We start from the raw sequence: 12,940 nt of genomic DNA, 5'->3' as shown, positions 1-12,940 counted from the left end.
CCTCAGACTGACAACAGTAGGGGGGGTGACTGTGCACATGCACGGATTGCACGCACACACAGACTTACAGTACACACACGGTCCAATTAAGATCAGAGACTTCCCATTCCCCGGGTTTTACAGGTAGCCGCAGGTCAGACAACCTGCCTCACAGTCACAGCATAAAAGAGGCTGATCAAACACACACAGCCTGCTAACAGGAAACTGTGTACTGGCTGGCTCCAGAGGGATTTGGATCCTAAAGCACCTCACCACGCCCCCCTCAATCAATAAAACCGAATTATGCTCTTTTCTTATGTTCAAGTAATGCTGTGTGCATGTGTGATGGAGAAGTAAGACTTCTGAATGTAATACGGTACAGAAACTCAGCCTAGGGATTAGAATATACAGTACAGTACAGTACAGTACCAGTCTAATGCTGGTAAATCCTTCATTGGCAGGTACATATGTAGTCAACCTGGCATTTTGGGAAAGTAGGTATTATGTCTTCACTGTCGGATGGAAATCTTGTATGTTCAAAATGGTTACTGTTCAGAAAGTGTTCCAATGGATGCATTCATTGCATTGTAGTAGTAATTTAGTCATATGCTCTTCGTAGTACTTTTCAGTGATTCATTCAATATAATAAAACCCACAGACAATCATACATTGTTGAAATGGTCAACAACGATGACCAGATGTGGAGATTGAAAAAAGTTAATGGGGCAACCACACTTTTGCACAATTTTCTGAAATTGAACCGTTCTAGACTAGTTCATAAATATTTGGGCTAACCAGCCACTATATGTCTAGAGACACTGAGCAATCTTCTGAGAATCACACTGTTTAAGTGCATGTTGCGCAACCTCTTTTTCTAACTAAGTAAACACATATATAATACATATACATATCTTACAATTGTTTGTCTTTGTGATATGAGCCAAATATGAGTATTTTGCCCTCTTTGACTTGAAGTCTGTTCAACCTTATGCAACCATGTTCATATCTTTTGGAAGAGGTTTTTCAGTATGTGGGGTTTATCATTGCACTGACATTTCCTACTGCATGTTGAATCACAACTTATTTTCTAACACAGACCAAAAGGAATGTTTTGTACCTTGCTGCTTAGCATGGAATAAACCTAAGATAAGTGTAGTTTCTGTAGATAAGAATGAAGTTGATTACTTATACCCAGTTGATTACTTATAGCCCAGCATGATCACTCCTTTCATAATGATTCCTTCTCTCTCTCTCTCCACCTGAACAAATGATGGCTGTGCATGCTGTACTCCACGGTGCTATCCTATAGTTGGTCCATATAGGAACTATAAGCTAGTTAACTGGGTTACACACCCCCAGGGCTTTATGGCTGACCACACTGGCTAGCATGAATGACTGAGTACTATGTACTTATTTGATGACACAGACATGCACAACATTCACCATGGTAAATTCCACATAATATTATAAATATGAATTCATATATTAGGGCAAATTAATTTGCCAATAGATGTACTGCATATGTTCTTGTATTCACTGTTAGGCTGTACTTATTGACATAATTTGAGCCCTGTTCTTGACCTTTATGCTTACTGCTGCTGAATTTCCTTCTCGGATCAATAAAGGTTTATCTTATCTACTAAAGTACATTGCAGTAAGAATTCTTTCTACCGCGGCGACCTGATAGCAGAGTACTGAGTAGATGGCGTGCATGCCACGTGGGCTCTAATACCTGACAGCGAGTGCCCGGTTCACATGTAACTCCTCCCTCTGTGTTTCTTGTCTATCACTTCACTGAATGCGTCAGATCCTGATTTTGGAGAGTCCTTAACCCATTTTGACCTGAGATCAGATTCTAAAAATGTCTTCTACATCCTGACAGTTTTCTGAAAAAGCTATGTTTCTATGTCAGTCGTTATTCGATTTTTCAAAAATAGCAGACCTACAAGCTCATAGCGCGCCACTAAGTAGCGCGCTATGAGCTTGTAGATCTGCTATTTTTCAATAGCTAAAGCATAACATAATAAGGGGTTCCCGCCCAATGTTTTGACTGAAAGATTACGTTTTCTCAACATGTGACTGTGAGCTTGTAGATTTACTGTACCGCCAAATGCTTAAAGCTTATTATGACATGTCTAAAATAGGGAGGCTAGGATTCATGTGGTTAAACTTCCTGCCAGAACAAACAAAGAGGTAGGAGCGAACACCAATAGTGGGGAGGTGCCGACCACGGGAGAATAACATGAAGGAAAAAAAAGGAGGTCGCACAGCTCTGTCCCCTTCTAAAGTTTCTGCCAAACAATGGAACCCATAAATGTAATGATATTTTACAGATTAACTTCATTTCACAATAATGATACGAGTTCTGAATGGGGGTGCAGCAACAGTTAACAAGTTAAGCAAATAGACAATAGATTCAATAATGTATTAACAAAATAAATATTTGAAAATAGCATATTTACAAGATCACAACACGTCGCGTAACGTTGTGAACAGGTTGATCGGCTATTCTCGTAAACACTGTTGTGACGAAGCATAACATAGGGCTTAAATGGTTAATCCATTCGTTGGTATATATTTTAAAACAAAATACACATTACACACACACACACACACACACACACACAGTATATTGATTGTTAGATTAATCGAAAGAGTTACATAGAATAATCAGTAAGAAAATAATGGCTAGTTGCTGCCCTAGCTATGAAGCAGGTAAATGTAGTCATGAAGTCCCCTGAAATGACCCTGGATCCTGTGTCTTTGTGACCTCATGGCTGTCTCTCAGCTCTGTGGTTTCTAATTGTAATTGAGATCACAGTGGTCCTTGAACAATTAAAAAAAAAGTTTGTGAGCCAACAATTGTATAGCAGTCCGAGCTCCGACAATGTGTTATACCGGTTCCAAATGTGATGGAACCGAATAATTCCCGGATACCTGGCCAGATACCCAGCCAGCACTGCTCTTACCTTGATGCCCTTCAAAGTTCAAACATAATGAAATGGGGGGGGGGGACATAAACCATAAACTAATCTTCAATGAAGAATTAGACGGTAGATCAAAGAGAGTCTACCAGCACACCTCAGCCTAATACGGCTAGTCCAATGCGTCACCGGAGGGACAACAGTTGCAGATATACAGTACTGGAGCAGCCTCGACAGTTAAGCCTTTGAAGTCATGTCTTGTGCTAGCACCTGAATAAAAGGCTTAAACTGTCCCAGCTGCTCCAGTGACCGATCCCTTCTGCAAATGGAATTAGACCATTTAGCAGTCAGTGCTGTACTGTACGGCCCTGGTGGTTCATGTCCCCGTTATGGGACCGACTGCTTCTGACAGTAGCGCTGTGTCCACATGACATCATCAAAGCCGGACATGAACTTGCTGTTTTCCTTGTCATTTCATTGTGTCATAGTTTCTATCTTGCACTCTCTCTGTCCGTTTGACAGTCTGACTATCCATCCATCCATCAAAAGAATATCACACAATAAACATGCTCTTGGCCAACAAAGGCACTCGCTCTCGTTGCCATTCTCTCACACACGTTGCCAGATGAACTTGCTCCTTTCATATACGTGTGCACAAATGCAAGGACACAGACCGCATTGACTCACACTCTTTCTAAAGTCTCTCTATCCCAACCACCAGCCTAACAGTACCACTCACTTGTACCCCTCAGTTAACTCAGAGAGAGTAAGGTTGCACTGCGACGCATTGTCAGCATGTACATTTGCTATATTTGCTGAATGTTTGCCTGTTATCACATGCCCAGAATGAGGACGCTATAGGGTTCATGTGGTCAAAACGATTGTTGGACTAGAGTAGACAGCCCAGGAAAGCTGCATGGGGAGAGCTAGCAGGAAGAGCAAATAAAGGGAGGCTGCTAGAGTACAAAGAATTCGAAGTGGGCCCCCAAATAATTGAATGATAATGATAATATAACATTAATATTATTTTGCAAATGTAATGACATGGTATTTTTTCTTTGAAACCTTGAAATTTGGTTTTCATTGAAATACTGAATAAAAAATGCACACGCCCAACCCAGCTGTTAAAAGGTTTTTTCCATAAATCAGTGCTATTGAACACCATTTACGTGTGTGTGTTGTTAAAATAACCAATGGAAAGTAGTAAAAAACTCATTCAACAAAACTCCAACTCCATTGGACCCTCAAACTGTCTGCTAAAACAGCTAACACCACTACCTCTCACCTTCTCATGCAAGTAATTGACAATATCTAATATCTCACAACACCAACTTTGATGAGGCAGTATTGCATCGTTTAAAAAATAAGGTTTTATTAATTTCCTGAAAAATGAACATTTTGGAGTTATGAGGTATCCTCCGGACAGCAGAGACTCTACTCTTATCAGGAATATTTGAAATAACGGAGCCGTGTGGCTTGCTCTTTCTATTTCTATCTTCTTCCCTTGCCAAATGACGGGCACATTTTTCACCCACTTTTGTAAACCTGTAAAACTTTCATTTGACAATAAAGAAGAAACAAGCAGACTATGCAAAGCGGAGCAGCCAGGCCAGGGCAAAATGAAGTCGATGAAAAAGGCAAAGCATGAAAAAAAGAATGGATGAGACAATAAAAAGAGAGAAGTGAGAAAAAAGAGGTTAGTAGAAAGAAAAGAAGATGAAAATAAGAGAAGAAAGACAGTAGAAGAAATAGCAATGGGAGAAAAGAAGAGAAGAAAGGATGAGGGGACAGAAAATGGGGATGATTGAAGGAGAATAGCGGAAAAATAGGAGTCATGTTCCGCTTGCTCCAGGAGGTCGACCACGAGACTTCCTGTTGGAGGGGACTGCTGATCAGGCAGTCTGCCCGTGCGCACGCATGCACACACACACACTAGTGAAAGAAAAGACACACACACACTAGAGAAAGAAAACACACACACTTGGACCGCATCCAGCTTCTGCCCGGTCAGCCTCAGAGTACTGCTGATGCAGAAAACAACACAAGGAATACCAATGAACATTACTCTCCGTGTGCATGCATGCGTGCATGTCAGGAGCAGCGCACAGGTTGAACTACTTATGTGCGATTCCAAATTCATGATTCACATTTGTGTCAGTATCACAGGCGTTATTATTCCACACATCTCTCTCTCTCTCTCTCTCTCTCTCTCTCTCTCTCAACAATAACACACAGTAGCAATCTTCACCCAAATAAATCACAATACGTTGTTTTAAGTTTGATTCCATTCTGTGCCCAGGAGGTGTTCTGAAATCCAGGTCAATCCAGGTCAACCTCACGTGTAGGCCATTTCCTCTGGAATATCACAATACAAGAATGCGAGAAGAGCTATGGCATTCAGGAATATAATCAATATGAATATTGAATGACTTAATCAGAATTCATCTGATCATTCCAGAGTCCCAGTGCCTGGGATATTACATAACGTGAGTCGTGATATGGTAAATGGTAAATTAAATTTATATAGCGCTTTACAGAGATTGTGCATCACATTCACCCATTCACACACACATTCACACACCGATGCCGGAGTGAACCATGCAAGGCACCAACCTGCACATCGGGAGAAATTAGGGGTTCAGAGTGTTGCTCAAGGACACTTCGACACCAACTCTGGGGGAGCCCGGGTTCGAACTGGGAAGCTTGCAGTTCCCATGCAGTCACTCTAGCCCTGTGGCCACTGCGGCCCCGATATCATCACTAGGGCTGCTAATAATAATAATGATTAAACCATGCCCTTAACCAAATCTGCAATACCAGACCAAATCTCAATGTTTCCCTCTTTTGCACCATGCAATCTCGCTGTAGACATTTCTAGATAAATGATGTCTAGAAAGGTCAAAGCCCATTGGCGAAATGACAATGTATGAGGCGGTTTCCAGTGCGAAGCAACCATCTTCTTTGCGGCCGTTACGCCAGCAAAGAAGACACGAATACGGGTGTTATTTAATGGCAACTGGGATACATCATTTAATAAGAATAGAGATGGGGAGGGTGTGATGTTAACTTGTAGAATAGTCGAAAGGTTAGTAGCAACCAAATTCCAAAATGTGAGGACACTCGGACACCATATGAAAGAATGTACCTATGGCGTTTGACGTGCAGAAAGTGCAGTTGTGATTATTTAAAATCCGCATAGCACACAATCTACGGGGGGTTAAGTATGTCCTATGAACAAAATGTAGATGAATTTGTTGATGATCAGGATTTAGGGCTGCAACTATTGATTAATTTATTAGCTTAGCAATCAATTATTCTATGGACTTTCTTTTTTAGAATAATAGAATAATCAAAAAGCTTAAGTGATGAGCCACTGAAAAGTTGATCTTCTCCAGAAGCCCTTAAACAGAAGATGGAAAACAGTCAGGGATGTTAACGAAACAATGATTGATATAAGCCATAAGCTTAATGAATAATAATAAAATAAATAATACATTTCATATAACACATCCTGTAAGTCTCCGCCACAAATCAACTTTTCTTTACGCATAACATAAAATGCCTTCTTAAAAGGTAGTGCAAGTGATTTTCTTTGGTTGAAATAAGTGCTGAAAAGCTCTATATTGTGATAGTACTCATTGCTGACTATGCAGCAATGATTATCAGAATATAGTGATTTAACCTTTTAACAAAAAACATTTTGTTTTAACCAAAGAATACCTTTAATTGTGTCCCGGTTTGACTCCCAGAACTGTTTCTTTTGTGTCATTCCCCTGCTCTCCGTGTGCCTGTCCTATCTTTCTCAATTACTGTCTAAAAGAATAATATTCAAAGAAGTCCATTTCCTTTCATCATAATTGATTGTGATTGTATTGATGCACAATTGAATTGATTATTATTATACAACGGACGCAAAGGAAGGGGTCAAGGACCCAAAACACAGAGCGGAAAGAACAGAGTGATCTTAGATGGTCCATGTGCTGTCAAGAAAATCAAGTAATAGAACAACACATGGCAAAGTAATTATATGCATACATCAAGTAGACTTTCCAAGTACATCTGTGCAGGAAGACGAAACTGATACAGTAGTAGTAGTACCCAAGGGCTGGGCCATGGCTCAGTGGTCCAAGCACCTTGGCTGGCAATCCAGTCTGGCCGCGGGTTGGACTCCCAATCCCGACAGCCCTTGCCCCTTACTGCATGTCTTCCCCCCATCTCTCTCTCCATTTCCTGTCAGCCTACGGTCTGTCCCTCCATAAAAAATATAAAAATAAAGGCGATAACAAACAGGTATCTCTACCTACTCAATACTGATAGTCTGCCTGGTGAATGGCCTAAAACCATAGGTGAAAACAATTCAGGGTGTAGGTTAAGGTTCGTTCGCCCAATCCATGACTTTGGCTAAATACATCCGAGACGGAGCTACAGTTAGCTCCAGTACACAGAGATGAATCATTTTCACTTTCATAGCTGGAAAGGTATTAAAAAACAATATACCTCGATATAATACATATTCATATTGTTAATGTTGAGTTCATTATAATAAACAACTTGAGAAAGCCCGGAGGGGTGAAACTTTGTTTGTTAGGTTGAAAAAATAAAGTCAGGGAGCAGACTTATATTGTGTGCGGACATTTTCTTCTTCATTTGATCTTTTTTGGGTCCATCACCGTATTTAAAAACTGTGGGGATGTGCATATCTTTATTCTTTTTTTTTTTTTTACATATTCTTTATATCCACATAATGTAATATGAATTGCGCCATTTCAATCCTGGGCCGCAATGGAACATTACAGTAAAATATTCAGCCTTACAGAATCATCCAGGTCCATTTTTTACGATCTGTGTTAAATTAACATTTTACTGTGAGTGTGAGTGAACGAACACCAACAAAGACCTTTGCTCATCGTCCCACACACACACACACACACACACACTTACTTTAAGAATAAACCAAAGGTAAATGAAACTCCTCATGGCCAGACTGAGCTCAGTGCACTATGCACAGATGAAATAAGACCGAAGCCAAAGTGAGATCTTATTTCTACATTTTCTGCTTTAACAACAAGGCTACGTATGAAACTCAGTCAGACAGGAAATCACTGGTTGGCATTCTAATTAGATTTGGAAGAGGAGACACACAATGCCAGTCTCTTCCCATCTCTCGCACATGCACACACGCATGCACATATACTAACCATACTTATGAAGACAACATTTAGAACCTCAATATTATGAATGCCATTTTTAACCTTAACGCTGAATATAACCAACCTTCAAACTCTGTGAACTCTACTATATTTGGTGTGAGGACAAGGAGGGAAAATGTTCTATTTCTCAAATTCACACCAACAAACTCTGTGTCTTCCTCATCATGCCACTCACTCTCTCTGCCACCTCTCTCGTTATTATTGTTTCTCTCTCTGGGTATGTTTCACTCTTTCTGTATGTCTCTCACTCATACTTTCTGTGTGCCTGTCACTGTCAGCCTGTCTCACATAATGTCTCCCAATTTCTATGGTAAGATTAAGACGAACGACGAAGAATGATCGATCCTCTTCCCCATGCCTATGACCCTAGATTAATGAGGCACTACTCTACTATGCATTTGATTGATGTGTTTACCTTGCTCAGAGTGTGCGTTGCATGTGTCGTGAGCTTGTAGATCAGCTATTTTTGCAAATACTGAACAAAAAAAAGTACTACGCCTCAAGTGGTTACTCACACATGAATTTACTCAATCACTTAAGAATCTATCTCTAGCTATGATGAATAGCTTGGAATGTCCCTGCTATCACACGGTGACTGTCATGATGTCAAGAATACCTGAGAAGACAGGTCACTCTGGATGTTTAAACAGGTGCACAGGCACAGAGACACACCTTAAGACTGCTTGTGTGAGTGTGTGTGTGTGTGTGTGTGTGTGTGTGTGTGTGTGTGTGTGTGTGTGTGTGTGTGTGTGTGTGTGTGTGTGTGTGTGTGTGTATGAGAGAGAGTGTGAGTGTGTGTGTGACATAAAATGTAAAGTGTGTGAGAGAGGAATAACTGCAAAGGTTTCAAGTCAACATTCAATGGATTCTGGAATTGCCACAGTAAGAGAAAATGCAACAGAAAAGAGACAAGTCCACACATGGCATGACAGTACAAGACACACACACACACACACACCTGAGAAACTCAGGATTGACAGGAGGAAAGAGGTGAGGTTCCCCCATGATTGGCCCCAATGAGACTTAAGAGGAAGTCGCATTTCTACTTCCCTAGCCTCGGTACCCAGGCTTTCATTTTCGTCAGCTCAAAAACTACTTCCCTAACACGGAAGGACTTTGCCGCTGGTGCCCACCACAAAGGTGAGACTATAGGGAAGTAACATGAGAAGTAGCCAGGTGAAAGTATACACACTCTGACTTTGGGTACGCGACAGCATGCATGCATGCGTGGCATTGCGTGAGCACGCGCACAAGGCTGCACTTGTCCGTGTCAACTCATTACACCAAGTAAAGTAACTACAGGTATTTATTTTTAAATAATGAAACAGACTTAGTATTACACACACACAGCCAGCCATAGAGGGAAATCTGATTAAGCCACGTACTTGCTGCTATGCAAATAGGTTGAACAAGCAGTCAATTTAAAACTGATCTTAACAGACAGGGAAGAATACATGCTTCGTCCAGCCTTTGACATTTTGTCTTATCTGGAGCATTGTATCAATAACCAGGGCTTCTGCATCATCTCGCTCAGTGACATTTTGCGAGGACAAATGGCTGCAGTGGGAATTTAACCAGGGACTTCTCTCGTCTGGGAAACATTCTAGGACAGTTACTGGTTCTAAAAGTGCTGTCCAGACTAGAGAGGTCCTTGAAGGGGTTCCAGCGGGTCCCCAGCAAAATGAGGAAAGCAGTTCAATCAATTTAGCCGCAGCGGCATTATTATTCTATTTCATATTAATAACAAACTAATTTGGCAAATGCCTTTTTGGCCAACATGAAGTAGGCCTACTGTTGGAGAAACAGAATACAGTCAGACAGAGACAAACAAGATGTTGTGGATAAACCAGCAAGGTTGTGGCTGATGATGACTAAAAATTATCCCCAAAAAGTTGCCATGTTCATGACTACTAAAGGGCGCCTTCACACTATAGTCGCAGGTGCGCACTCAGGATCACGTAGCAGATGTTGTGGTACTAGTGTGAATGCTGCGTACCGTTCCCGGGAGAGGATCACCCAACCATTCCCGGGACCGCATGGAGACGTCTCGGGACCGATTCAAGTGTACTCGGATACGGATCGCTGCAATGTGAAAGCATTGAATACAGTTGAATGAAGTGTACTCGGGTGTGGAAGAATCATGGCCAGCGGGGACCAGGCAATCGTATTCGGGAACAGTTTGAATCAAACGGACTCCCCCAAAAAGTTGCCATGTTCATGACTACTAACAGTACGTTTTAACAGCGGGCAAAAGCCAGACGAATTTTCCGAAAGTGCATTAACTACCGCGATAGTAGGCGAACAGGCAATGGTCTAAAAGTGGGCGGGGGAACGTCGCCCGAAAAGATACAAATAATTCATCTTTACGGGCGATTAGGCGATGTGTCGGCCGATGCTCGCCCGCTGTTAAAACATACTGTAAGGGCAGATTCACACTATAGTCGCAGGTGCGCACTCAGGACCACTTGGCAGATGTTGTGGTAGTGTGAATGCTGCGTACTGTTCCCGGGAGCGGCTCAACCAATCATTCCCGGGACCAATTGGAGGTAGTCTCGGGACCGATTCAAGTGTACTTGGATACGGATCGCTGCAGTGTGAAAGCATTGAATACAGTTGAATGAAGTGTACTCGGGTGTGGAAGAATCGTATTCGGGAACAGTTTGAATAAAAAGGAATCAGTGTAAATCTGCCCTAAGTAGTTAACCACTTACTTTCTAGTCTAGTACAGAATAATATACGGGTAAATCAATATCCTACTCGTGTGAACGAGAAGCGTTTACATTCACAATGAAAACTGAATTCTAAATGCTTTATGTAATGCCCTGTCAAATAGGTCTACAGCTAAGTGAATCGTGACACTGCGATACTAATCACGATCTGTCATGTTATGCAGTGGTGGGGATGTTTTAATGGGTTCTGATCACACTGGGGGCTGATGTGATTCCCACTAACAAATAACCACCACTAATATACTTATGGTTGACCGGGGACCCAGGGTCAACTTGACCCTGGGTCCCCGGAACCCCAGGGCTGTACACTATATTCCGCTAGAATTTCCCTCTACTACGACCAAGTCTTTAAGGTAAAATAACACACTAATAGATCTACTATTTTTGCCGAATTCAAGTGGTTACAGTCAAGTCGACACACAAACTGGTGTGACACATAATGCTTCAGAAACAGTCAAGGAAGGTTCGGTTGTGAGTTATGTAACGCCAATGCCAGCGCGAAATATCATTCCTTTCCCCTCCTCTCTCCCTGTTGATGGATTTAACAGCTCAGATTTAAACAGCACAGAAGGAAGAAGCACAGACTCCAACTGACAACTCCCACAGCAACAGCAAAACAATCATGGCTGACAGCTGCATATCAGGTTTTTGGAGAGTGAAATTTCTGGTTTCCTCCGGGAGTGTGCTCAGGTGTGTGGTGGACTGTGGAGAGAGATTAGCAACAGGAGAGTAACAGGGACTGGTGAGAGACAGGCCTCGCGGCCGGGGCAAAACAAAGTATTCTTGCTCCAAAATGTCACCAATTGACCAATTTATACCCCGTCGTACGACGGCGTCGCCCGTCGAAAAGAACAGATCTACAGATGTGTAGTAGATCCGCTGTCAAGCTTTCCTCGTTGATACACAACAATCATTCCCCAAATTCTTTAACCGCTTGTGCTGTTCTCTTAGAGACGTAGAGCAACAAAGTAACCAAATGAGAAATGACGCACAAGAAACAAAACATTACTGACACACACACACGCGCGCGCACACACACACACACACACACACACACACACACACACACACACACAGTCACACACGCAAGAAGCAGACAAACTTACGATGCATTTCCTTCCTAGGTGGTTGAACAGACATTCGTTCTCATGGGGTGTCATGAGCATGGAGCCCACGTTCCCCCCTCGCCGCTGGAGCGGTGGGTGTCCGCTCATTATTCACTCGTTATCTACAACAAATCAATACAATAATCGGCGTGTCCCGGGGAAATATCACCGAAGGCAGACGATAAACAAGTCCAGGGTACTTCTGGCATCCGTGTGGCCTTCCTTCAGCCGAACATTTAAGATTCACACACAGATTCGGGTCAGGGTTTTTTAAATTTTCCGAACGTCAGGGCGGCTGACGACGAGCACAAAGAGATGTGCCACTTTCTCCCCCCCCCGTTTAGAAGCAGGTCAAACGACGCAGAGACGTCTTTCTGGAAGACGACAAAACCAAAAACTTTTTTTTCTTTCCTGGGAACTCTCCTCAACCACATACACTATGCCAGAGCCACAGCCAGTCCCCATCAAATCCAACATGGCAGTGGACGGACCGGTGTTGCCAGATATTGCGAGAGAAACAAGCAACCAGGTAAACGAAACCCACTAAAACTGGTAACAAGCCTACTCGCCCCGTTTCTGTTTTCCTCCCAGAATTTTCCCCAGTGAGGGGTGGGAGAGGCTGGACAGCAGACGGCTGGACTTTGAATTTCTCTAACTATAAACTTTCATGACAGCAGAACAGCCTAAGTACAAATATAATTTATGAAAAGCTACTACAGTGAAGTCTGTTCACAGAAGTTGTTGTAGGATATGGGGATTATCTGACGGTACTCAAAGGGCACCTACGGATGGCTGCAATTCGAAACTGGCCTCTGTAAAATCTGAATCCCCCCCACCCCCCCACCCCATTTCCCTCACTGTATATTGTATATTTTCCCAGTGCTTGTATATTTTCCCTTTTTTGCTTCCCATATGATGAATTCCTGTTGTTCTTTAACTACATAGAAATGTCTATTTGTATGTCTCTAAATGGTTGTATGTCTTTAAATGTT

At 42.2% G+C, this 12,940-nt stretch overlaps 1 protein-coding gene across 4 annotated transcripts in view; it reads right to left on the bottom strand.

Moving 5' to 3' along the window:
- The window catches only part of LOC310853471 (actin nucleation-promoting factor WASL-like), a 56,594-nt gene extending 44,204 nt beyond the window's left edge, over positions 1-12,390 (bottom strand). For all 4 annotated transcript variants that reach the window (XR_014568799.1, XR_014568800.1, XM_083757812.1 and 1 more), the window contains exon 1: positions 11,949-12,390. Coding sequence is in view for 2 of the 4 variants with exons in the window: in XM_083757812.1 (XP_083613938.1) it covers positions 11,949-12,056 (108 nt within the window). In the remaining 2 variants the exon portion in view is untranslated. The remainder of the gene's footprint in view (positions 1-11,948) is intronic.
- Positions 12,391-12,940: the final 550 nt, after the last annotated feature.

This window comes from Protomyctophum parallelum (genome assembly GCF_964188405.1).
Source record: "Protomyctophum parallelum genome assembly, chromosome: 22".
Classification (NCBI taxonomy): Eukaryota; Metazoa; Chordata; class Actinopteri; order Myctophiformes; family Myctophidae; genus Protomyctophum; species Protomyctophum parallelum.
This window is presented reverse-complemented; position numbering and strand designations above follow the sequence as displayed.